General features: G+C 51.6%; 1 protein-coding gene across 2 annotated transcripts in view; it reads right to left on the bottom strand.

Moving 5' to 3' along the window:
* Positions 1–2864: 2864 nt before the first annotated feature.
* WARS1 (tryptophanyl-tRNA synthetase 1) overlaps positions 2865–27004 on the bottom strand; it is a 37448-nt gene continuing 13308 nt past the window's right edge. For both annotated transcript variants that reach the window (XM_068540526.1, XM_068540516.1), the window contains exons 3-11: positions 26228–26441; positions 25135–25243; positions 16588–16707; positions 15689–15871; positions 10657–10757; positions 8614–8726; positions 8228–8401; positions 5327–5467; positions 2865–4155 (exon numbers count right to left, since the gene is read on the bottom strand). In XM_068540526.1, the coding sequence (XP_068396627.1) occupies positions 3994–4155; positions 5327–5467; positions 8228–8401; positions 8614–8726; positions 10657–10757; positions 15689–15871; positions 16588–16707; positions 25135–25243; positions 26228–26441 (1317 nt within the window). In that variant the 3' untranslated portion in view covers positions 2865–3993. The remainder of the gene's footprint in view (positions 4156–5326; positions 5468–8227; positions 8402–8613; positions 8727–10656; positions 10758–15688; positions 15872–16587; positions 16708–25134; positions 25244–26227; positions 26442–27004) is intronic.

Below are 27004 nucleotides of genomic sequence, written 5' to 3'. Positions count from 1 at the left end.
TTGCCAATAAAACGCTTCTCGGGCGGTTCAGTGGTGCTGCTCTGTGGTCTGTGGGGCTGGGGACGGGGCCCCCACCTGCAGCTTGTCCTCAGGGGCCAAGCCCCCCAAACCTGTGTGACCAGGGCTCCCACTGCACCGCCGGCACGCTGAGGCCCCGCCCCCTCGGCCTTTGGGGCCGGGGGCCACGCCTGTGTGCTGAACCTGCCCCCGGGGGCCGCTCGGCGTTCAGCATGATGCCTGCTCTCCTCACCACCCCCGCATCCCAAACCCACCCCCTTTCTGAGTGAAACTGATCTCCAGCCAGTTCCAGACACCAGGATGTGAGCTGCCTTTCCACGGGGCCTGGAGGAGGGAGGCTCCGTGTATCCTCAACACCGCTGGGTCCGTACATAGGTTATCACGATGGCTCAGAGAGGACCGGGCCTACCCAAGGCCACCCAGCAGGGAGAATGGGGGTCTCACACCAGCACTTCTGAGGCCCCAGCCCTCTCTCTGGCACCACGTGGCTTCCAGTGACGGTCCAGCACGAACCTTCCGGGTGCCCACCACAGCAGCCCTCCGGTAAAGCCAGAAACACCTGCCTCGACACGCACTCAGACACTAGCCTTGACCGTGACTTTGGACTGAAGTCCAGTGTTCACTGGTCCACCTCCAGTGTTCCGGCTGAACAAAACTCTTTCCTGTTCCCAGAACACGTGGGTGGACCCTCTCCTCCGGCCTCTCCGGTCGTACGGACCCAAGCATTTGCTTACACCCTGCGCTCTCTGCCAGGGACGCCCTTCCCTCCTCTCTGCCTGGCTAACTCCAGGCATCACTAATCCCAGGCGTCACTTCCCCCAGGAAACTCAGCTGCTTTTAGGTGTCTCCTGCTCTGCTCCATGGGGCCTGGTTCGTCGTCTGGTCACTTATCCACCTCCTGCCCCCCACCCCCCGCCCCGCCCCGCCCCGCCCCGCCCCGCCCCGAGACGATAAGCCGCGCACAGGCCGCACGTGCCTGATGTGGACTATTTCCAGGTCAGGGCCTGGCACGCAGCAGGTGCTCAGGGAGTGTGGAATGCATGAATGCAGGAGTGAGTGAAGGAAGTCCCGCACTGGATTCCTGGAAGCTCATTGGGCTTGCAGCTAAAGATGCTGAGATGCTTTGGCCAGGTGCTGGGAGAAGGGCGTCTCCTAACAAAAGGTTTCAACATTCGTCAAACCCTGTGTCCACTTTTGGCAAGAAGACCACTAGTGTGCCCACTCGCTTCGGCCCTGGAAGGAGAGTTACTCCTTCCTCATGGGGAGGGTGGGGACCGGCGGTCACTGAGCACCGGCTCTGCTGTGCTGGGGAAGTGGCTCTGCAGGAAGGCCCGGGCCTCGCTCTGGCCTCGCTCTGGCTACAGCCTCTGGGAAGCAAGGCCCTTCGGAGGGCGGACGTGAAGGGATGGGGAAGAGGAGGGCTGGGCCCGGAGTCAGTGGGCCAGAGCTGGGTTCTCCTACTAAACGGGGCCACCCTAACCAAGTCCAGGCTGCACCTGAAGTTTCAGATGGGAGATAAAGGGTGGTCACCCAAGGGCTCCCAGAGCCTGTGCTGACTGGGGACCACGGGGCCTCCGAGCCGCATCTGCCGCGGTCCGCGCAGGGCCTGGCCCAGCTCTCCACCACCGTCAGCAGGCTCCTCACTGCCCCTCAGATGCAGCCCCACTGGCTCCCCCAGACCGGGGACAGAGGCGGAGCAAGGTCTGAGGGGTGGATAGTAACAGTCACGGGGGCTGGGGACCGACCTCCCGCCTCAGCCCCCAAACACCGCCGGCCCGCACACCTGCCCACCCTAATCCAGGGCATCTCTCGGGGAACTTTAGGAATCTACTGGTTTGTAGCAAGATGTGGCGGGTGGGAGGGTCTGTGGCCCTTACCAGCAGTGACCTTGGGCAAGTCACCTGACCTCTGGCCCAGGGCCCAGCTGACCCAAACATGAGGTGTCAGTGCTCTTGTTTTACGGGGAAGCGGGGGGGGGGGGTCCCCGCCCAAAGTCACTGGCCTGTGTGGGGCCTCAGCCCCGCCCTTCTGTGGCCCCAGGATGACGCCCACTCCTTCTGGAGGCTCCGGCCGGGTGAAGGGGCAGCTCTGCCACCCCGGGGACTTTGCTGTGGTGGACACAATGTGATGTCACTCCTGTGACGTGGACACAATGGAGCAGAGAGAGGTTGTCTCCGCTGCCCAGGCCACACAGCCTCGCCATCCTCTGGGCTCACCTCCACGGGCCACATCCGGTCCCGCGGGAGCTGAGGCCGGGACAGGAGACGGGATGAGCTCGTGCCGCACACGGCACCCAGCCACCCAGGTGGAAACCTCAGGGCCGTCACGTGTAAAACAGCCTGTGCGGGGAGACGGCACACGAGACAGGACGGGCCCGTTCGGTCACAACTCACTGTGTGGCCTCGGACAAGTCACATTCCTCTCCTGAGCCTCAGTTTGCCCACCTGCAGTACAGGGTGGGCGGGCAGAGCGAGCCCAGGGCTCCATTCCGGCTGGGCCCCTGGCCTGGGCCCTGTCGCTACACGGCGCCGCTCTGACGCCCCTGTGCTGTCCGCGAAACGAGGACATCTGCTTGCATTCTCCAGCAGCTGCTGGGAACCTCCAGGGAGGGTGGAAGCCAGCACGGGGAGACCGCTGAGCGCCAGGAAGGGGCCGCTTCCAGCCGATTCCCGAAGCCTGCACCTCCACACCGTGGGGCTCCCGGGACTGTGCTTCCATCCCACACGCATCCCGGTAAGACCCGTGCAGGAGCAAGGGCATCCGCGGAGGGTCAGGCGCGGCACGGCCCCGGGCTGGAGCAAGGCCCCCGCTCACCCCGCAAAGCCCAGACGGAGCACAGTGACACAGGCGGGACCAAAGGAAGTTTATGTGTCACGAGTGAGACCAGAGTGGGGCACCCAGGAGTGGACCCTGCACCTCCAGCAAGGGCAGGCTCTTGGACCCGGGGCTTCCCCGAGACGGGCTGTTGCTTTTCCGAAACTACACAGGGCGCTCGGTTAAACGGGCCTCCCATGGACCCACAGCCGAGGGCCTCGAGGGCTGCTGCACGCTGCCTAGCTGCGCCCACCCGTCTGGGGCACAGGCAGGGCACTGCTCTGTGCAGACAGACTTCCACGCCAGTCAAGTGTCAAAACAAAAGCACCTGCAAAGGCAACAGACTGCCCTCAGCGTCTGGCACAATCAGAGTAAAGCAGCCATCAGTTCTCAGGATGGAGTGTCTAGGATTACTTGGTGCAAACAAAATATTAGTACATTCAGGGAAAACAGCGTGATTTCTGGAGTACAGTACATGCATGGTCTGGAGTTTAGTACGTAAACTGGGAAGTTTCACCCACAAAAGACTCAATTTAGTAAAAACTGGCCCACTCTGGCCAATATTCAGAAACGTTTAAGGCAGCTTTCAAGCTGAGAGATCTCTTGGTTAAATGTTTAGCAAAGCTTTTGGCCAGCACTTCTTTTTTAATTCTGGGGGGGGCATGTGCTGAAATGCCTCTTGTGCCCATTAAGCTTCCCCACATCAACTTTTCGAAGCACTTCTTTTCGGTTTTATGATAATAACATCTTGATTCCAGGTATGCATACATAGACTACATACTCTTTGATAGAGCACGTTTAAGAGTATGTTTGGACGTAGGATGCTTTCAAACAGGAGCTGTCCTGTGGACCAGAACAGGCTGGCCAGTGGACATCCAGCCCAAGGCTGCACATCCTTGGGGCTGTTTTGTGGGAGAGACTCCAGCTGGACTTGTCTGTGTGACCACTCAGTATTACCCGGCACCCAATCACCCCACAGGGTTATGCTCACAGGAGACAGGGAATGACATTCAGCAGAAGAAACAGCACTGATACACACAGAGGGCTTATAGACACCAGGCCAGTAATTACCGTGTGACACAGCCTAAGGGAAGTGGTGATTCGACTGGGCTGGGATTCTTGGAAAATTACATCTCTTAGTAAGTGCATAGAAAGTGAGCGTTACTCAAAGTCGTAGGACAGCTTCCGGGGAGTCATGAACTCTTTCACTATCTCGTCTGTGACCTCCTTGCGCCGGGCCTGGTGCTCGGCGATCAAGGGCTGCAGAACTTCTATGAGCTCCTTCTTGAGCTCGCCGGTGAGCATGGCCCCGCTGGTATAATCCTGCCGGGGGGGAGACAGGCCATGTGAGAAACGGCTGCGCACGCCCTGGGTACCTCCCTTCCCCGGGCACCACCCATGCAGAGCCTGGCACACGGGTGGCACAGAAAAACGAGAACCTTTAACCATGCCTTTCTTAAAATGACTCTGGGCCCTGGTGAGCAGCCGTGACTCACGCTGGCACAGCGAGGGGAACAACGGGGCCGGCCACCCCACCTCACCCACCCTCCTGCGGGGCCAGGGGGCTCCAAGCCCTGAACCCATGACTGCTCCCTTCAGCCTTACTGGCTTCTCTAAAATCTCTGCCGAATCTTTTTTCATTTTCTGATTGTGATGGTAACATGTACTTACTGAACAAACTTAATAAGGTACCCAAACCACAAAGCAGCAGCAAAGTAAAGAAAAAAATCCCCTGCAAAGCCAGTGCCCAGAGGCTAAGGGCCACTGCTAATATCCTGGCATGTTTTCTTTTAGATTTTTTTCTGGTGCACTGCGTTTAAACATAGTGGATCTCACTGCACGTCCAATTTGGTGTCCTTTTATCACTATCACTGGCGTATTCTCCTGTGTGACCATAAACCTCACACCTGCGTAACAATCCCTCCTGACTATTCTCAGTTAAGGTTTCCTCTGTTGTACAGAGTCTCTTCTGAACTTTTTGCTACTATCATTTTTAACATCTTTGCATAGAGAGCTCTTTCTTATTCAGGATTAGTTTCTTGGAAAAGATGCCAAGAATTGGAAAACCTGAAGCAGGGGCTATGAACATTCTTCGGGCTCTTTGGCTCGCTGAGAGGCACGCCGGGAACACTCGACTTACCCCGGTGAGCCCCAAAGCGTCTGGATTACAATCAGTGCAAATATGGCACAAACCCGCTAAATCGGTAGTGGAATCGTTTCAACACTGAAGGCGTCTTGGTTTAACTTCTACTTCTCGATGACTGGTAGGGTTAAACCTTTCCGTGTGCCTGCTCACGAGCAGTCTGTATCTTCTCCTCTGGGAACTATCTGTTCATGAGGTCTCTGGGCACGTGGTCAGAACACAACCGACCTACTCAACTCTTAATGTGGTCTCAGCTGAGCGCCTGCCCCTCAGGCACCGGGGACGCTGGCTGCCCCCAGCGTGGCTGCCAGGCCTTCCAGGCCCCGTGTGGCCACTGGGCCCCCGCCTCACCTTCCTGATCTGCTCCAGCCGGTCGTCGTCCTCCAGGAAGAAGGTCAGGTACATGAAGGACACGTCCACGTCGCAGTTGCCCCCAAACTGCCGGTGCTCCTCAATGGTGTCTCTGCCTCCGGAGAACGCGTGCTTGTTGACCTGCGCCAGCGAGAGGACACACAGATGCTCGTCGGGCCGCCACCCTGCGCGTGGAAGCCGGCCCAAGCAGTGGGAGGAGCCCTCAGACTGCTCCTTCCCACCGAGCCCGGGACGGGCCGCCGCGGGGCTCACTGAAGAGAAGGGGGGACCGGAGGGCGGATGAGCTCTGACCACCCCCCCCCCACTCCCCAGAGACACAGAATAGAATCGGGAAAGCCAAAGCACCACCTGTGCTGAAATTTGGGGAAAATGTCCTAAAGTGTCCTCGGGTTCAGTAAGAGGACAGATATGAGCCATCTTCAGAATAAAAGGGACGAGCAGGGAAGGGCGGCTGCTGCCTGGGAGGGCGTGCTGTTGGCGGAGGACAGGAGAGCAGAGCGCCCCCCTGCCCCCCACCATGGACGGGAGGACGCGAGGCACAGGACAGGGCTCCCGGGAGAGCAGAACCCGTGCGGAGCGCCGAGGTGGACAGGCCCGCAGGCGGTGCCCCACCTGAAGACAGGCACTTCTAGAAGCTGAAGAAAGAAAGACTCAGAAACTAACAAAATGGTTTGTAGGATTGAAGATAATCTTAGAGAAATCAGGGTCAAGAGGTGGGAGAAGAAAAGCCAAAAAGGGGAGACAAAGTTCCTTCAATGTTCTTTCAATGACTATCTGAGAAACCTATCACGTACAAACGTCACCCTCATTTTCCTCCAGAAAAGGGTGCGTCAACAGTCTCAGTGGAGACGTTTGGTAAGCCTCCCAGCAGGACTCCAGAGCAGATTCCTAACCGGATCATCCAGAATCGCAGACTAACATCAGGCGCAGAGGCTGGCGGCCACGAGTGAGGCCAGAGAAAGCTGGACTTTCTGGTGGGAGTGCCAGCAGCTCTGAGGGACAGCGGAAGCTCCGACCTGTCCCCGGCCGTGACGTCCCAGGGAGGCGGGAGGCGTGTTTTGGCCCGCGTGACAAAGGAGCGGTCCAACGATCCACGTTGGAACTGAAATCTTAAATTTGGGTGGCACTCTACGGTTTGCAACCACTTTTATATGTGATCTCATGGAAGCCTTGCCCCTCGTCTGCAGTTTTGTACAGCTGCTCCCACTTGACAGTGACACCTGGACAGCCATGGTCACTCACCAATGGCAGGTTAAGTGGCGGGGCCCAGACAACCCAGGGCTCCTGCCTCCAGGCCACCGGAGGGCCCAAGCCGTGCAGGACCCGGGTTATGGCCCTGCCCCACTGCTTCCCAGCTGTGTGAACGCAGGGAAGCTGCCGGACCCCTCTGAGCCCTATTTCCTTGCTTACGAAATGGACGCAGCCCCCCGGGGTGGTTGTCAGGACTCAGTGAGCTCACACAGGTGAGCACACGGCAGGTGATCACGCAGCCAAGCTGCCGTGTCCCCAGCACTCTACTGTTGTTATTCGTGGGAGGGGCCTGGAGCGGATGCCCCCTCTCCTGGCTGGCGTGGAGACTCTGCTTCTGGAGTTGAAGGTGGGCTTGGGGATTGGGAACAAGGGCCTGGCCTGACCCTGTCCTGCCCCACAGGGTGCTCGCGACCCTGGCAGCCTGGGTGGTTCCCGACCCTCCGCTCACTGCTCACCCAGCCCTCGGGTCTTTGCTGGTCCTGAGCGAATGAAAAACGTCCCAGAGCCAAAACGACTTCTTTAAAACGACTTCCAAAAACAAAACAAAATGACTTCTCTGCTAGAGGGAACAGGAGCTTCCCTTCCCCTCTTCTGCACTCCGTGCCCTGGAGCTCATTTTCCGCCAGAAGTGAAAGAGAAAGGAAAGCCCTGCCGAGGCTGGGAGAGCTGGCGGCTACCACTTCCTGGAAGACAGTTCTGAGACTAAGGGTTCCCCGTTGTCAACCAGAATGTGGGACTTTCCAGAAGGGGTAGGGGCCCGGCAGTAACTCCGATGGACGCACTACATGCCTCAAATACAGTTTCTGTCACTCCTGTCGTAATCGTCCAACCTGCAAACGTGCACGTGCTTCCAAATAAAATGTCAGCAGCTCTGTGGAGCAGTGAGGGGGCTGAACACGTACTGGCAGTTCAGAACTGAGCAACACAAGTGCGGCCCTGAAAAGTAAGGAAGTTCAAACTAATTCCGATTTCCAGTTTCTCTGGTGACCCGGAAACTATTCACTGAGCTCCTGCTGCGTGCCGGGCCGGGCGCAGCACTCCTGGGCGGGACCCGGCTGTGGACGGAGGCTCATCAGTCCTGAGTCTCAGCGAGAAGGCTCTGGAGAAAACCAGCCCCTACCAGCTTGGTAACGGCAGCTCGTGGGCCGGGAGGGCGTCTCCTGGTTTCCGGTGGAAACCTGGTCAAGCTGGCCATCCTCTCTGGGCCTCATCCTTCTTGTCTTTAAAGGCAACACACCACTATCTCCCAGTGCGCATTAAAACCGAGAAACATAAAGAAAGCACCTGGCCCAGCTCCTGGAATATGGCTGATGCCCAGAAATACCTGACATTTTTTCTATTGTTTAACTGTAACTAAAGAAAATTGCCGTGATTTTGCTTCCCGAACGGTGTTGGTGAGGACATCAGAGAAGGAAAAAAAAAGAAAAAAATTCCAAAGTCTTGCCCACACGAAAAGACACAAATAGGAAAAATCCCCCTGTTATCTGGAAACGGGGACAGGCTGCCTGGACCCTGGAATTCAGGGCCCCCGTGGCAGCGGAGGCCAAAGGACAGAGCAGCACCCTGCATGTGTGTCTCCCCGTGGTGTGGCCCTGCGCAGAGGCTGCCCGCGCCCCGGGCAGCGCTCACCTTGGTCTTGATCTGCTTGGCCGTGTCCGTGAGGAAGATGGAGGAGTTGGGGTCGCTGGCGCTCATCTTGGTCTGGGCCCCCTGCAGGGCGGGGAAGAAGGTCGAGTGCAGCAGGGCTGGCTTAGGGTAGCCAATCCTGGGGGCCACGTCTCTGGTCATCCTGAAGTATGGGTCCTGTGGGGAGGGAGGGGACAGTGGGACAAGTGGGCCAGCTGCTAGCCCGTGAGCAACCCCCGAGCGGGCCTCACAGCAACCCCCAAGCTTCCAGGGAGTTCAAAGAATCAGCTCCGCCCCGAAACACCTTTTAGACCCTCCTTTCCCACCGAAGAGGGCAAAGAACCGCCTGCCACACCCAGCATGACACAACCCTGGCCCTGCCTCCTGACCTGGTCGATGGCACATGGGATGAGGCACTGGACATCTGTCCGGTCTCGGAAGATCTGGGGGAACGAGTTGCTGAAGGAGGGAGCGGCCTGGATGGCAGGAAAACTGATCTTCCCTGGAAGGGAGGACAAAACATCTTTATACACGAGACCGCTTCCTGCTGGAACTGTGAAAGGGGTGAACAAAAATCGGCTTTCTCCCCACTGGAAAAGTAACAGTCATTAAAGAAAACCTGAAAACTACACAAGAGTAGAAGGAAGAAAAAAAAACCTGTAGTCCCAGTTTGTGTCTCTTTTCACCCATTTTCTCTCCCTTTCACACTCGGCATTTCAGTTGTGATTCTCCTCTGGTCTGTTCTTTACAGGTTCCACTTTGTAACATTCACCCACACTCTATCCCGTACACGTACCCTAGAGAGTCAGCCATTCTCTACCCACTGGGCGTCTGGGTTGTTCCTCAGCTTTAATCATTATAAATTATGACATCTTGGTACAGAAAACTGTTCTCAGTATCTTGGATGCTGCTGTTGTTAACGCTGCTACTGCTATTTGCTTAGACCTGCAGAAGCGGAACTCTGGGGTCAAGGGGCATGGATCTTGGCGTGACCCTTGATAAGTGGGGCTGGGCCAGTCTACCCCTCTGCGCTGCTCAGGCATTTCCCAGATAGCCCACGTGGCTCCAGCCCTGGAATGCTGTCTCTGTGATGCTCTTTCCCGGCAGCTGTTCTCTCCCCTCTGCAGAAAGACACACCTCATTTCTGGGTTCCTTTCTGCCTCTGGGTGTCCACGTGGCAGCTGCCATGGGCGCCAGCACCCCCTTTACAGCACTGAGCATCCCCGGCTCTGGCTCAGGGCCTCCCCTGGGCTCGTCTACGCCCCACGACTCTATGGAGAAGATGTCACTGTCGTCCCCATTTTATGCACGCGGACACCAGGCTCAGACTGCCTCTGTGGTTTCCCGGAACTAGTGCGCAGTCAGTAAGTGGCTGAGCCAGGGTTCGAGCCCAGGTCTCTCGGCAGCAAAGTGTGTGCAGCTCCTCGTTACGCCTGCTGTCTCCTTACTCACTTGGGGCAGCCTTCAGGGAGACGTCTGTCCACTCGATGCCGGGATTCCCAGGGTTAAAAAACCCTTTCAAAAGCACAGGGTTTATGCCCCAGTTGTCAGGAATGGATCCAACCGAAACATCAAAGGGTTCTGCTTATGTGAAAAGCCTCCCAGTGAGGCCTCTGCGTGTTTCTCTCTGCACTCTTCCTTACAGGCCCCTCACGGTGGGCCCTGGAATGTGCTCCCTCCCACCAGGCACACCCGGCACAGAGCGCCTGCAGGCACATCCTGGGAGCTGCCCAGGTTGGCAGCTACTAGGCCTGGGGCTGTGCACCCAAAATAAAGGGGAGGGGGTCCGGAGACGAAGCCACTAGTCTCAGGATTGATTCGCAGCTCAAGGACCTAAGCGTCTCAAAGGAGAGAAAGCCAATGCATCTGAAAGGGGCATGGAGGGAGATACAGGGAAAGGGACGTAAACGTGGGCAAAGGGGGCCTATCCGCTGGGGACAAGCCTGGAAGGAGAGCGAGGGAGGGCAGGCAGGGTGGGCTTCCCAGGGCCTCCGGTCAGGACCTTCCTTTTGCAGGTGGGGAAGGGAGAGGTCCAGGGAGACAAAGACGGCAGGTTCCGGCCATAGAGCAGGCCCTCCTGCACCCCCTGGGCCCCCACCAAGGCCTCCCACGCTGACTGGGGTCCCAGGAGCAGGCGGAGGACAGAAGTCATCCGTACCCTTCTCTCCCTTCTAAACCTTAAAACGGATGACTAAGGAGAGGGACAGAGGGTGTCCCGAGGGATGGCTCCACATGGCCCAGAAAAGGGGCCAAATGCATCACACCAGCTCTTTATGTTCCAGGGAAAACCCACCTATTTAAAGAGACAAACTGCAAATGCTACCATCTCAGAGACAGCTCAGCCCCGGGCAGGCACCAAGCACGTCAAGCTGCCTCCTGCTGAGCTCGGCTCCTTTCCGAGGGCAGCTGGGCGGGGACCGCGGGCTCCTTACCGATGCAGTCGCTGTCAGTGAAGCCGAAAATGCCTTTCACTTGGTTGAAGGTGACGTGCTTCTGTATCTTCACCACGTTCTTGTAGAAGCCTGGGCTCATCCTGCAAAGACAATCAGAATCAAACCCCGGACCCAGAGGGTGGCGTCCACTGAGGGCAAAGCAGCAGATGGTACAACATGGCAGGCCAGACACAGGCCGGGACACACTGGGGAGGAAGGCGCTGTGACGCCCCCTGTACACAAAGATGCCTGCGGCAGGCGAGGCGAACACACCTCTACCTGTGGAAGGAAATCAACATGAAGCTGAGAAGCAGATAAGGCAAGAACACACCGGATTCAGCGGTTAACTCAACGGCTAACATGAGATATTTAAATTCTGCCAGGGTCACTGGCTGAGCATATGGGGCTTTAAGTTTGGGGGCCCCAGTGCAGCTTTTCTGTTGAGACGGACTGTGTGCTTTCTTGTGGGAGATTACCGTTGACCCTGGAACAACCCGGGTCCGCTTACACATGGTACTTTTCAATAGTTAACACTGCAGTGCTACATGGTCTTGGCTGGTTGAATCCACACGGATGTGGGGAACCTAGGCTGTGGAGGGCCGACTGTGAGTTAGTTCTACGTGGATTACCCTCCTCATTGTGCAAGGGTATTTGCAACTTGTTGCTGGATGGAGTGTCCGGATAGCAACTGACGGGCCCAGGAAGGAGGGTCTGTCTCAGTGCAGCTGGTCCTCCCTGCATCCGGCCACCACTGTCCCCTCCACCGTGGGGCAGCCAGGCTGTCTGGACAGGGCGAACTCTCCTGGGGGGTGAGGGGTGTGAATACGAGGCCTGGATCTGTGGCAGCCATTCTGCTATTAGAAGGAACTAGGCTGAAGGGGCAGAACCCAGAGGGGCTTCTTACACTGCATCTTTTGACGAACATATTCAGTAGCTTCTCCTCCAGGCCCTACTACGTGTCAGGCACCATAAAGATGAAAAGGGAGAAGGCGGGAAAGCTGCTGTTCACTCTCATGGGGCAGGAGCTGTGCTGAGTGCGGGAGATCCACGGCCACGGCCCAGCTCCCCTGTGAGGCGGCAACTTCGCCTCCACTTTCACAGAGGCTCAGAGAGGTTACGGTCATAGACCTAGTGAATCCAGGACCTGGGATCCAAACCTAGGCTCGTCTGGCCCCAAGGCCTGTGCTTTTCTCACCACATCTCACAGCAGTTGAAGAGTTTAAGGCTCTGGCCCTGACGGAGGGCCACCGAACGCCTCTGGGCAGGCAGGGGGCGAGCGTCAGAAGTGCAGGGATGCCGGCTGCCTGGGTCTAGGGCAGCCACAAGGCAGGGAGGCCGGTAAAGGCCAAGGCCACCGCAGCAGGGTCTGTTTGAGTTGAGCAGCGTCCCACTCAGACAGGGAGCAAGGCGGGGGAGGGATGGTGGCTTCCGCTTCAGCCCTGGGGGCGCCGGCCAGGGTGGGAACGGTGCTGCGGAGGACGCGCCAGGGGCAACGGCAGCAAGCAAAGCGCTCCCGGCACACGTCACCCCCCCCGACACCCCCCGAGGTACACTGAACACACCAGAGAGCAGGGCGGGATAACCACCTGGAGAGACGCCCGCTCGTTCATCCTGCCGCAGCAGGAGCTACCGCCCGTGCCAGGGGTCTCCTGGGGGACAGCAGCAGGCCTCATGCTGCCTACGCCTGGCGAGGACCAGGGCTGCCCGCCACCAGGCGGGGATGAGCAAGAACTCCGTGCATCCTGGGGTTGAGGCGACCGTCAATGCTAGTCCCCTGGGCAGATCAGCCGGTAGGCCCATCCTCTTCTATCTGGGGTCGTGCTGTATAAGATGGCCTCCAAGCCCCACAAGGAGGGAAAGTCTACAGCATCCCTAGTATCAGAAGCAGTACTTCTGAAGAAGACAGCCTTGACCGTTCTTGGAGGCCGGGTCGCTTTCTGGCTGCACCGAGAGCATGGCCACACCCCGCCAACCCCCCAGGGATGTCTGTCCCCCGGGCTCGGCCCTGTGCCGATGCAGCATGACGCACCCCGAGGGTTCGCCTTGGGGACCAGGAACAGACCCAGCTGCATCCTGTAAATGAGGGCTGGGTACCAGTTTGCCCCCCCCAGGAACACCTGCCTTCACACTCCCATAGCTTGGAGAACATGGCCTGGATTTCCTCACACAGGCAGGCAAATGAGCGACGGGGTTCTAAGTTGGAAGAGATTTTCAAGAGTGACACTGAGCGCTCCCCAGGGCCGGGCTCTGCTGGAAGCAGTCCACATGCAGCGGCTCAGTGGTCAGGCCTCGTGAGCCTGCGGCCCAGGTGCCCCCGTCCACTGAGCTGACCGTCCTGTCCTTCCTGCTCTTCCTTTGTCCTCACAACACTCATTCTCACCTGGTTTACCACCTGTGAACCCCCGTTAGAGAGAACCTGACGGAGCGGCTGGATAACTGTCTTGGCTGCTGGACCCCCAGCATCAGTCTGACATGTAGTAGATGCTCGATAAACACCTGTCCAACACTCACTGCCCGAGTCACACAGGAGGTGGCGGTCAGGGCGCGAGCCCAGGCAGGGCACTCTGAACCCCTCGGCTAGACCACCCCTCACTAGTACTAAGCCCCAACTGCATAGGAAAACGGGGGCTCAGAGAACTGAAGGACTTGCCCACAGGAACCAAACCAAACCCGGAACAGAGCTGGGTCTGGAGCGCTGGCTTTCAGATTCCCGGGGCAGTGTCCTTCCACCCCTCGGGGGTCCCGGCAGGAAGGCCCCGCTGGGCCCAAACGTGTGGGGGGACACGGTGGCGGGAAGCCTCAGCCCCAGCACCGACTCCTTCCCCCATGGAGCCCCCTGAGAGGGTGGAGGAGGCTTTGTTGTATTTCGTGCTCCTAAGGAAGACTGGCTTGGGAAGGAGCTTTATGAAGTCAGAGACTTAGATTTTGAGTTAAACTTCAAGAAAAAAAGTAAAATGCTCGAGTGTTTAGAAGAAACTCTTTAAGGGAAAAAGACACTTGAAAACAGACCTTAACATTTAAATGTCCCTCCTAACTTTAGGTTCAACATAAAATACGTAAGAAGAGCTAGGACAGGCCCTTTGTCTGGGTTTTCATCTTTACTCCATGCTCACAAAGAGAAAGGAAGTTCTTAGGGAGCAAAGGCGGCAGAATTGAAGCTGCAGGTGCCACAGAGACAGGGTGGAAACCAGTCGCCACAGACGCCACAGTCTCTCAGAACGAGCTGAAAGCATGGTGGGCCATGGCGGTCTCCTCACGCGGACTGTTCGGAAGTTCACGCCCCCGCCCCGACGTTCTCACGGACTCGTCAGAGGCGTTTGTTTCTGTCCCACCAACATCTCAGCACCACAACGGGGGACTTCGTTTTGCTCAGTGCTGTGTTCTCGGGGCCTCGGGGGGCACCGGCCACAGCGAGCGCCCCGTGACCGCTGCTTTACTGGTCTAGTGGGAGAGGACAACCCCTCACGCTGCACCAGAGGGGGGCCCAGGGAGCAGGGGGGACCAGAGAGGGGTACCTAAATCTGGCTGCAGGAGAGACAGCTCCCAGGAGAAGGCGGTGCTTGACCACGTGCTTGGAAGACAGCATAGGAATCCGCGGAGCTGGGAGTCCCGGGGCCAGGGCAGAGAAGAGCAGGGACAAAGGCGAGGGTGTGGAACAGCCAATTGTTCTGTCTAGCTGGAGGGGGCGGTGACCAGAGAGGAACACAGGCCAAATCACAAGGGGCTGGTGTGCAGAGGGGAAAGCGAGAACTTTATCCCGATGATGATGGAGAACCAGGAAAGCTGTGAGCAGGGGACTGAGCCACACCTGCCTTTTAGAAAGAGCGCTGGCTGGTGGGGGACCAGAGGCCGAGAGGGGCCACGGTGGGTGGGAAGAGGCTGCACAAAAGGACGCCAGTGATTGTGTGATGCCAGCACTGCCTTGTCCTAAAAAGAGCAGCAGAACCCGTGGTGTGTCTATGGGTTCAAGCAGCTGAATCAGGTCCTTTTAAGGAATAGGGGGAGAGAAATAAAACTAAGTGTCATGAAAACGATAGTAACGGTGACAGCTAAGGTCTCATCTAACCCTATTTCATGGACCAGACTTGCTGACTCACAGACCCTGAACAGAGGAGACCTGGGACTCGAACCCAGGTCTATTTTCCTCCCTTGGAAGGTCATGTTTCTTCATGGACCCCACAATGCCTCTGTGCCCACAAGAGAGCGATTAAAAAAATGTAATAGGTAAAATTGGAAAATTCATTCATTTACTGGCTGCTAGAAAGGCCAGATTTCATACCAAGGCACCTATTTCTCTCAATGGCTATGAAGCTACCCCTCAGATTTCAGCAGTAACAAAAGGGACCCCTGTGGGGCGATGTTCACCAGCAAGCTCCCCTGCACTTACTGCCCGCGCAGCCCTTCGGTGTTTCCACCACGCCCTGTCTGGGCCTCTCACGAATCTCCTAACAGGGGCTGCACTCCACCAGCAAGCTGGGCCCTCAGTCACTGTCGCCCATGGACGGCCAGAGCCGTGCAGGGAGCACCTCATCTTAGAGGCTCATGCAATATTTGGTGACCTGAAGAGCATTCTTCTTGGGACGGTGGACAGAGTCTTACTTTTCTAACACACTTCTTGGTAGTCGTCTGGAATGAAGTTCAAAACCGCAGAAGTTACAATTTGAGGACTTCCAGAAGGAAATCTTTTGGACTATTAAGTGTCTGGTTTAACTAGACTGTGAGGGAACTGTGTCACCAGTGAGTCTTTTCTCTGTAGGGAAAAAGGTACACTGAGAAAGAGAAAGACACCCAAATTGGCACAGCTGACCATCCGTGGAGAGAAACTGCGACACAGATGCACATCTGTCGCAAGCTGAGGATGGAAACCTTATTTGTCAATAAACCAATAAACCAGACCATAACATTTAATAAAGGAAGAAAAACATCTTCCAGACCTCGAGATGCTTCAGGTGTTTCAGCTGCCGTGGCCGTGATGACTTGTCTACAATCTGCATCTACTTATTTAAAAGGCAGCCAGGCGTTCTCTCCTTACCCCATGTAGTCAAGGTCAGAGAAGATGAAAGTCTTCTTGATGTCAAAGCCGCAGGCGATGATGTCCTTGGCGTTCTCCACAGCGTAGCCATAGGCCTGGTCCAGGGTCAGGTCCTTCCACAGGTACTTCTCGTCGTCGGTCATCTGGATGACCAAGGGCACGTTGAACACGTCCTGCAGCCACCTAAGAGACCGGGGGAGGAAGGCCGTCATCTCATTTCCCTGCAGAAAAACGCCACTGTGCCTCTGAAAACACGGTTCCTGCTAACAATGTATGTCAAAACGTCCCTGCCCACAAAATCACATGCTCTGATCACACTGTGAATTTGACTCCTGTTAATAAGGGCTACCACTGTTTATTACCATGTCAGTTCTGTGCTGGCTGCTCTGCACACTTTATTTTGAAGCCTTACGAGAACTGTAGGCGGTAGGTATTATTACTCCCTGTGGCAGATGTGGAAACTAAGGCCCAGAAAAGTAACTCTTCTATGGTCACATGGACAGGGGAAGAGGAGGACGCAGGTCCACTGACTCCAAAGCAATGCTCTCTCTACCACCCACAACCCGCTAAAGCGACACCAGGAACAGGGTGAAGAGAAGCCACAAAGGCAGCAACTCCCCAAGACCTTGGTTGTTCAAGCAGACGTGAACTAGTACTGTCTTGTCAGTTCTAGACAAGGTTTGTGACTAACATTTCTTTTCTTTTCTTTTTTTTTTTTTTGGCAAAATAATACATTTATTATCTATGATTGGCAGATATACTGCTGATTTAGTCTCTCCATGGTTCAAAAGAATTTCAAAATAACAAAATAATTTTATATACCATACTCGATCAGTAATGTGACTAACATTTCTGATTCACTAATACAAGTGAGAACAGTCATACGATGCAATACTTACTTTGTGAAGATAAACGGGATGAGGTGACCTACGTGCATTGCTTCAGAAGAGGGGCCCCTGCCCGTATACAGATAAAATGGTTTCTTATTTTCATAGGCATCAAGAATTTGATGCATGTCTCTAAAGGAAAAAGGAGAAAAAATAGTGTGATGTTCTGAGAAAAAAATCGCGGTGCGAATGCTCATTTGGAAATGATAAAGAGACAAAACAACCCGGATAATCACAAGAGCTTGTTATCCTTGGTGCTTATGCTGTAAAAACGACAGGAAACTTCTTCTGAGCTGGTTCTCCTGTGATCGTTTTAAAAGTGTAAGACATGCAGGTTGGGAATAATGAACGTAAATGTTGGTCAGCCGCTGGATCTCTCTTGGAATTCCTGCAAGTATCGATGTTGACATGCCGCCCGCTTCACACACTTTCCTGGGAGTGACCCCAGGCCGACACCACCCAGTCCTCGCTGAGAACCACGCAGCGCCGACACTCTGCTGGCCCAGACGGGGGAAATCGCAGGGCTCCCACAGTCCTGACTTAAGGAGGGAGGTAAGGGATGTCCCCAGGTGGAGGTCTGCTTTGGGCTCCCTCAGCTACACTGGGACCAGGTGTCTTCACCTGGGAGTTATTCTGGAATCATCCACCCTCCCCAAGGACTGGGGTCCACCGACAGTGCACACGAAGAGGCCTCCTCCCTGGCGGTACATGAGAATCACCTGGCCGGCTGTTTCCACACCACATCTGCCTGAGGTCTGCCTCCACAGACTCTGGTCCAGTGGGTCTGGGGTGACGTCTGGGAATCTGTATTTTTAAAACCCCTGCTGGTTCAGAATGGCCATCATCAAAAAATCTACAAACAATAAATGCTGGAGAGGGTGTGGAGAAAAGGGAACCCTCTTGCACTGTTGGTGGGAATGTAAATTGATACAGCCACTATGGAGAACAGTATGGAGGTTCCTTAAAAAACTAAACATAGAGCTACCATATGACCCAGCAATCCCACTACTGGGCATATACCCAGAGAAAACCATAATTCAAAAAGAGTCATGTACCACAATGTTCACTGCAGCTCTATTTACAATAGCCAGGACATGGAAGCAACCTAAGTGTCCACTGACAGGTGAATGGATAAGGAAGATGTGGCATATATGTACAATGGAATATTACTCAGCCGTAAAAAAAAAGAAATTGAGTTATTTGTAGTGAGGTGGATGGACCTGGAGACTGTCATACAGAGTGAAGTAAGTCAGAGAAAAACAAATACCGTATGCTAACACATATATATGGAATCTAAAAAGAAAAAAAAATGGTTCTGAAGAACCCAGGGGCAGGACAGGAATAAAGACGCAGACGTAGAGAATGGACCTGAGGACACGGGGAGGGGGAAGGGTAAGCTGGGACGAAGTGAGAGAGTGGCATGGACATATATACACTACCAAATGTAAAACAGATAGCTAGTGGGAAGCAGCCGCATAGCACAGGGAGATCAGCTCGGTGCTTCGTGTCCACCTAGGGGGGTGGGGTAGGGAGGGTGGGAGGGAGATGCAAGAGGGAGGAGATATGAGGATATATGTATATGTATAGCTGGTTCACTTTGTTATACAGCAGAAATTAACACACCATTGTAAAGCAATTATACTCCAATAAAGATGTTAAAAAAACCCCAAAAAAACAAAACAAAACAAAACAAAACCCTGCCAGTGACTGCAACGTTTGGCAGAGTATGAAACCACCCTTCCAGGGTGTGAATGTTCTTTGTTTCTGGGCAAAGTATGCCCACATAAAAGAGGAATAGCTGCCTTTTCCAGAGGTCTGGGTAGGAGAACCCAGACAAGAGTATTCTGAAAGCGACTTCTCCTTACACCCCAGACCAGGGGTTAACAGTGCTCATCTCTGGGCTGATAGGATTAGGGGGATTCTGGTTTTTGTGCATAGTTTTGATTTTTCCCCAAGGAACGATCACACAGTGCTTCTGAAATCAGGAAAGAATGAAACACTTGATTTTGGAAGAAAAAGAGTCCTTCTTTGGTTCTCACAAGCAACCAAATCAGACTTTTATCGGCTTACAGAAAAGAAGAAGAGTACAAGCCGTCACATGAGCTGCTCTTTTTATTTTTTTGCCGCACCGTGTGGCACGTGGGATCTTAGTTCCCCGACCAGGGACTGAACCTGTGCCACCTGCCGTGGAAGCACAGAGACCTAACCACTGGACCGCCAGGGGAGTCCCGGTTGAGCTGCTCCTTATGGCTTTGTAGGAAGTCTCTGAGCACTCACCACGTGCTGTCCCGAGGGCAGGGCGCTGACGAGGCTCCCATGCTCAGCTCAGCTCTGTGAGGACGGCTTCCAGCAGGGACCCCGCAGCTGCAGAGGGAGCCTGACAGCGCGCGCGGCAGACCTCATCAAATACCTACTTGACAGGTCTGAGAGGCACTCTCGAATTTGAGCACGGCCAAAGCTTCAAGTCCCACACCTCCCTAAACCAAGAGCCTACAGCATTATTATGCTGAAGCAAATAGGTCACAGGGCGGTGAGAACTGTAAGATGCCAAGATAAAAAATTTTGACTTAAGATCAACAAAATTGATAAACCTTGAGCTAAAAAAAACAAAACAAAAGACTCAAATTACCAAAATCAACAGTACTAAACACTTTATAGGAGTAAAAAGGATTATAAGGGAATAATACTAGGAACAACTGTATGCCAGCAAGTTAGACAGCCCTGATGTAATAGACAAATCTACCAAAACTGACTCAAGAAGAAATAGAAAATCTGAACAGATCTATAGCAAGAAAAGAAATTGAACTAGGAATAAAAAAAAAAGTCACACAAAGAAAAGCCTCGGGCCAGATGGCTTCACTAGTGAATTCTCTCAAATTTTCAAAAGAGAATTAACAACAATCCTTCACAAACTTCCAGAAAAATGGAAGAGGGAATACTTCTCAACTCATGCTATGAAGCCAGTATTATTCTGATACCCAAAGCAAAGACATCAAAAGAAAACTACAGACCAATGTCCCTTATGAATACAGATGAAAAAATCTTCAGCAACTCACAGACCAAATCCAGCAACATATAAAAAGGATTACACACCGTAATCAACTGGAATTTGTTCCAGGAATGCAAACTTGGTTCAACATACAAAAATCCATCAATGTGATACAAGGTATTAATAGGAAACATGACAAAAGCCACCTGATCATCTCAACAGAGGAAGAAAAAAGATTTGATAAAACCCAACATTCTTTCATGATAAAAATACTCAACAAACTCAGAATAGAAGGGAACATCCTTAAAACGATGAAGGGCATTTATGGAAAACCCACAGCTACTCAATGGTAAACGACTGAAAGATTTCCCCCTAAGGTCAGGAATCACTTTCACAAGGACTGTACTAGAAGTTCTAGCCAGAGCAATTAGGCAAGAAAAAGGAATCCAAATTGGAAAGGAAGAAGTAAAATTATCCTTACTCGCAGGTGGAATAATTCTATATATCAAAAATGCTATAGAATCCACAAAAAAAGAAAAAAAAAAATGTTAAAAAGAAAACCACAGGCCCCAAATGGTATCATGTTAAAGCCCATGATACTAAACCTAGACTTAATATCTGATTTAACTGCAGTTTCCACCTTCCCCAGAAATGTAATATTAATCAACCAGTCTGGAATTTTCTGCTCAGCACCTATGAGGTAAACTGTCCCCCGCCCTACACCTTCGCTCCCTGAAGAATCAATCTGCGTGGTAAAACCCTTGCCATTCCCTTCCACAAAAAGATGTCCTGGCCTAAAAATCATCCTTTTTTTCCTTTTGCTAATTCCTCCCTGGCCCCACCCTTCTCCCTGTAAAAACCTTCCACTTTGTAAACCCCGTGGAGCGCCTTTCTAGTCGCTAGATGGGATGCTGCCTGATTTATGAATCACTGAATAAAGATAATTCGATCTTCAAATTTATGTGGCTGAACTTTGTTTTTTTTAATGAGAACTAATAAACGAACTCAGCAAAGTTGCAGCATGTAAGATCAACAAACAAAAATCAGTTGTTGTATTTCTATACAGTAGTGCAATATTGTGATTGATTATAAGAAATATATATTTGGTCTTCGTTCTATCCTGTTTCAAGCACAGAGCTCCCTAAACCATTGTGGGAATTTCCTAAGTGATAAGAATGATAAAGATAGAAGGAGTGTTATTCATATAATAAGCTCCTTTCAACCATACCAAAATTTATGTTACTTAAGTGACTTTTGGAAAGCCCCTAGATAACCTAAGGAGGCGGGCTGGTCCCCAGGAACCAACTCCGATTAGAGGATTGGAACTTTCAGTCCCCCCTGCCTTCGCCCCACTTCCTGGGGAGGGCGGAGGGGCTGGATATTGAGTTTAATTACCAGTGGCCAGTGATTTAAATAATCACGTCTATGTAGTGAAGCCTCTATAAAAACCCAAAGGACAGCTTCAGAGAGCTTCCGGGTTGGTGAACACATGGAGAAGTGGGGAGAGAGGTGCCCAGGGAGACCATGGAAGCGCTGTGCTCCCACACACCTTGCCTTGTGCATCTCTTCCAGCTGGCTGTTCTTGAATTATACCCTTTTGTAATAAACTGGTAATCTAGTAAGTAAAATGTTTTCCTGACTTATGTGAGACGCTCTGGCAAATTCACTCCACGAAGCAGTCGTGGGGCCCTCTGATTTATGGCACGGGTAACAGTCTGGACTTGCGATTCCTGTGTGAAGTAGGGAGGTGGGGGGCAGTCTTGTGGGACTGAGCCCTTAACCTGTGGGATGAGACGCTATCTCCAGGTAGACAGCGTCAGAATTGGGTTAAATTGTAAGACACCAGCTTGTGCTGCAGAACCTCCTGACGTGTGGAAACCCCACATATCCGGTGTCAGAAGTGAAGCAGACCTGCAGTGAGCGCTGAGCCAGAGGAAACACACAGGAGTGCACTTTCCTTTCAGAAACAGCAATGAACAATCCAAAAAGGAAACGAAGAAAACACTATTTTCAACAGCATGAAAACAAACAAAACCTTAGGAATAAACCTAACAAAAGAAGTACAAGGCTTCGGGCTTCCCTGGTGGCGCAGTGGTTAAGAATCCGCCTGTCAATGCAGGGTTTGAGCCCTGGTCTGGGAAGATCCCACATGCCACGGAGCAACTAAGCCCGTGCGCCACAACTACTGAGGCTGCGCTCTAGAGCCCATGTGCCACAACTACTGAAGCCTGCATGCCTAGAGCCCGTGCTCTGCAACAAGAGAAGCCAACACAATGAGAAGCCTGCGCACTGCCACGAAGAGTAACCCCGCTCGCCGCAACTAGAGAAAACCTGCGCGCAGCAACGAAGACCCAACGCAGCCAAAAATAAATAAATAAATAAATAAATAAACTTATTAAAAAAAAAAGAAGTGCAAGACTTGCACACTGAAAACTATAAAACACTGCTGGGGGCTTCCCTGGTGGCGCAGTGGTTGGGAGTCTGCCTGCCAATGCAGGGGACACGGGTTCGAGCCCTGGTCTGGGAAGATCCCACATGCCGCGGAGCGACTGGGCCCGTGAGCCACAACTACTGAGCCTGCACGTCTGGAGCCTGTTCGCAACAACAGAGGCTGCGATAGTGAGAGGCCCGTGCACCGCGATGAAGAGTGGCCCCCGCTCGCCACAACTAGAGAAAGCCCTCGCACAGAAACGAAGACCCAACACAGCAAAAATAAATAAATAAATAAATTTATAAAGTTCCTACCAAAATTCTTAAAAAAAAAAAAAAAAAACAAAACACTGCTGGAAGAAACTAAAGACCTGGTGAATGGAAAGACGTTCTTTGTGCATGGATAGGAAGACTTGATATTTTAAGATGGCAACACTCCCCAAATTGATCTATAGATTCAGTGCAACCTCTATCAAAATCCTAGCTGCCTTTTTTTTTTTTTTTTTTTACAGAAATTAGCAAGTTGATCCTAAAATTCACTTGGAAGTGCAAGGGACCTAGAACAGCCAAAATAACCTTGAGAAGAACAAAGTTGGAGGACTCACACTTTCCAGTGTCAAAACTTACTATAAAGCTACATAATCAAGACTATGTAGTATATTTAATAAACCCTTAAATATATGGTCAATTGATTATCAACAAGGGTGTCAAGAAAATTCAACAACAGTCTTCAAAAAATGGCACTGGGACAACTGGATATTCACATGCAAAAGAATGAAGTTGAATCTTCCCTCACATATATACAAAACTTAACTCAAAATGGAACAGAGACCTAAATGTAAGGGCTAAAAGAATAAAACTCTTAGAAGAAAAAACAGGTGTAAATCTTCATGACCTTGAATTAGGCAATGGTTTCTTAGATATGACACCAAGCAACGAAAAACAAACAAAACAAAACTGGATTTCATCAAAATTAAAAACTGTGCTTCTAAGGACACTGTAAAGAGCTAATATTTGCAAATCAAGTATTTGATAAGAAACTAGTATCCAGAATATATAAAGAACTATTATAACTCAATAATAAAAAGATAAATAACCCAATTAAAAAGTTGGCAAAGGATCAGAAGAGACAGTTCTCTAAAGAATATATAAAAACAGCCAATAAGCACATGAAAAGGTGCTCAACATCATTAGTCATTATGGAAATACAAATCAAAATCACAATGAAATACCACCTCACACTTACTAGAATGGTTATGGAAAAACATAAAATGGAAAATAATCAATGTTGGCGAGGATGTGGAGAAATTGGGACCTTTGTTTGCACTTTGCTGGTGGAATGCAAAATGATGCAGTCGCTGTGGAAAACAGTTTGGAAGTTCCTCAAAAAGTTAAATGGTTAACTTATGACCCAGCAGTTCCACTCCCACGTACACACTCAAGAGAACTTAAAATATATGTCCACATAAAAGCCTGTATACAGGACTTCCCTGGTGGCACAGTGGTTAAGAATACTCGGGCCAATGCTGGGGACACGGGTTCGAGCCCTGGTCTGGGAAGATCCCACATGCCGTGGAGCAACTAAGCCTGTGTGCCACAACTACTGAGCCTGCGCTCTAGAGCCCGTGAGCCACAACTACTGAAGCCTGAGCGCCTAGAGCCCGTGCTCCTCAACAAGAGAAGCCACTGCAGTGAGAAGTCCGCCCACCGCAACGAAGAGTAGCCCCAGCTCGCCGCAACTAGAGAAAGCCCACACACAGCAACAAAGACCCAACACAGCCAAAAATAAATAAATAAAATAAATAAATTTATAAAAAAAAAAAAGCCTGTATACAAGTGTTCAGAGCAGCATTATTGATAACCCAAAAGTGAAAATACCCCAAATGTCCATCAACTGTCGAATGGGGGGGGGGTATGTCCATTCAATAAAATATTTTTCAGGTATGAAAAGGAATGAAGTACTGACATATGATACATCATGGAGGAACTTTGAAAACATGATGCTAAGTGAATGAAGCCAGACACAAAAGGCCACATGTGGTATGATTCTATTTATATGAAATGTGCAGAACAGGCAAATCCACGGACACAGAAAGTAGGTTAGTGGTTGCCAGTGGTGCTGGTGGGGAGGGAGGAATGGGGAGTGATTGCTAATGGGTAGAGGGTTATTTTTTGGAGTGAGGAAAATGTTCTGGAATTAGATAGTGGTGATGGTTGCACAACCTTGTGAATATACCAAAAAAACCACTGAATTATGTACTTTCAAAAGGTGAATTTTATGGCATGTGAATTAAATCTCAATTAAGGAAAAAGCTTTGATTGTATTCTGCCCAGAAGGAAGGCTGAGCGGGGCTTGGAGTTCTCTGCGTGTAGAATTTAAAGTGTTCGGCAGACTGCCGAGTTCTGTCCTGCACGTGCTCTCCGTAACCCTGATGTGCGGGCAGAACAGAACAACCCTACCCCGGACTATAAACTCCACGAACATGGCCTTGAACCCGACCCGAGGCGATGTGTGGGGTGGGAGAGGCAAGACCTCGCTCAGAAGCCGCCTGTTCTCTGATGTTATCTGCGTGAAATTTATGATCTCAGGTAGGGATATTCTGTGCATGTTCGCTCTATTAGTTTCTCTCTCTTTTTAAAAAAAAATTTTTTTTTTAACTTTTAATTTTATATTGGTGTATAGCCGATTAACAATGCTGTGATAGTTTCAGGTGCACGGCAAAGCAACTCAGCCATACTATTAGTTTCTCTTTGGCTATTATTTATGAGTAGGCCAGTACAATAGGAGGAAGAAGTATGTAACTTCAGGAAGCCTCCTGCTTATCTCATGGGAAATGCTGAACTTGGACACGTTAATCTCTTTTGTTTTGTGACATTTTATAGTTTATAGCACGTAACCTGGCATGAATCTCATCTGCTGTGTACCTGACCTCCACCTTGTGAGGTGGGCAGTTTACAGATGAATAAACTAAGGGCCAGAGGTGCAGGGACGGGCGCCATCCCACAGCCCGCTACTGACAGGACAGGAGGTGGAACCACTCCCCCCAGGGGCCTGGCAGTGTGAGGGAACAGCATCCTGATAGTTTCCTTCACTGAAAGAAGAGGAGGGGTGGGAGGTCCTGCAGTGAGAAGACCCTGACCTGTGTGAGAAGAAGATTCCCCTGCGCAGGAAGTGGTGCGGCCTCTGACCCGTGGCTCTCTCTATTCGGTTTATCAGCTCCTCGTCAATTTTACTGCTTCCGAAGCGAACTGGAAAGAAAAGAAGAGATGCCGATCTTAGGTGGTGGGAGGTTTGGTGATATTGCTGAAACGAGAGGGAAAGACTTGTGATCCACGCACAGTCTCAACAGACCCAGGCCTCTTTAGGCCTTAGGCTCTGGTCCCTTCCACCAGCCCAGAGTGGAGGTCACAGCCAGCAGAACAGAAAATAAATTACAGAACAAAATGCTCTTTTGTCTGGGACTGGATTCTGACAGGAAACAGATCCAGAATGCAGTTTAGCTAGCAACTCTAGGCAACCACACACACACACACACACACACACAGGCCCCTGCTGCTTACTGTTTATTAAGGTATAATTTATATTCACTCACAACCATAAATTTAAATAGTCTTTAACCAAATTAACGGCTGTCTTCAAGAGAATTCTCCCTCATTGACAGTCTACACATGAATCATGGAAAATGGCTTAGACTTAGGTAAGAACATTTTAGTTCCGTTGCTTTTTTGACAGCCATCAATGATCTCAGAGTAAGGATTTTCCTGAGCAGGAAGCCCTCCAATGAAGGGCTTGGCAGTGAGGACCTGCCACCTATGAGGAGTCATCTTTCTTAAGCTGACTTCCAGCTGTTTAGCTCCACACTCAGTATCACTGGAGGAGAAACCTTAAGTAATCTATGACTGACTTGTACCCACTGAGTTAAAGACAATTTAAATGACTGCAAAGATGCCCAGTTCAATGGACCTTCCCCAGGTTCTGAATTGCTCAAAAAAAGGAAAAAGCTTCTACTAAGCTATCTACTATAAATCATTATTTTGAGATATATTTTATATTGTTATGTTAATTAAAAATAATCCTCTGGGAATATAATGTACCACTAAAAGATTTTAGGATCTATTTTCCCCTTGGCATTGAAGCTTGACTGGATGTATGATTAATTCAAATTAGAAAACATCAGTGGAATCAACTCAATGGAATCACTCCTAAAAGCTGCGGCTTTTCCCATAACGTACCGATGAGCTTGTCATAGTCAATGCCTTTTGCACTGCTTGTCTGTACTGTCCACGGGTCCACAAAGTCCTCGCCCGCTTCTGTGGCATCCAGGCCACTATCACTCCCAGGTGCCGGGTCCCCTGGAGGGTAGTCAGCCTTGTAATCCTCCCCCGTGGCAGCTTTGTAGCTCATTTTCAAGGATAACAACATCTTCACTGCGGAATCAATTTCATCCTGTACAAAGGAAGGAATAAGGGTGAAGGCTGAACGTATTAACAACGGCTAACATTTGCTGAATGTTACTGCTGTGTGGCAGGCGTTGTGCTAACTGCTTTCACACACATGACTTCCTTTAGCCTTACAACAACCCTACGAGGAAGGCGTCATTGTCACTGTCCTTTTCCAGTTGAAGAATGTGAGACTCAGAGAGGTGAAGGAGCTTGCCCATGGACACACAGCAAGTCATGGGCCCGAGCGTATTTTATTTTTATTTCTTTTATAATTAAAAAAAAATTTATTTATTTTATTTATTTATTTTTGGCTGCGTTGGGTCTTCATTGCTGCGCGCGGGCTTTCTCTAGTTGCGGAGCACGGGCTTCTCATTGTGGTGGCTTCTCTTGTTGTGGAGCACGGGCTCTAGGCGCGTGGGCTTCAGTAGTTGTGGCACACGGGCTCAGTAGTTGTGGCGCGCGGGCTTAGTTGCTCTGTGGCATGTGGGATCTTCCCGGACCAGGGCTCGAACCCGTGTCCCCTGCATTGGCAGGCGGGTTCTTAACCACTGCGTCACCAGGGAAGCC

This window comes from Eschrichtius robustus, chromosome 1 (genome assembly GCF_028021215.1).
Source record: "Eschrichtius robustus isolate mEscRob2 chromosome 1, mEscRob2.pri, whole genome shotgun sequence".
Classification (NCBI taxonomy): Eukaryota; Metazoa; Chordata; class Mammalia; order Artiodactyla; family Eschrichtiidae; genus Eschrichtius; species Eschrichtius robustus.
Note: the sequence above shows the minus strand (reverse complement) of the source record. Positions and strands in the feature narration are given on the sequence as shown.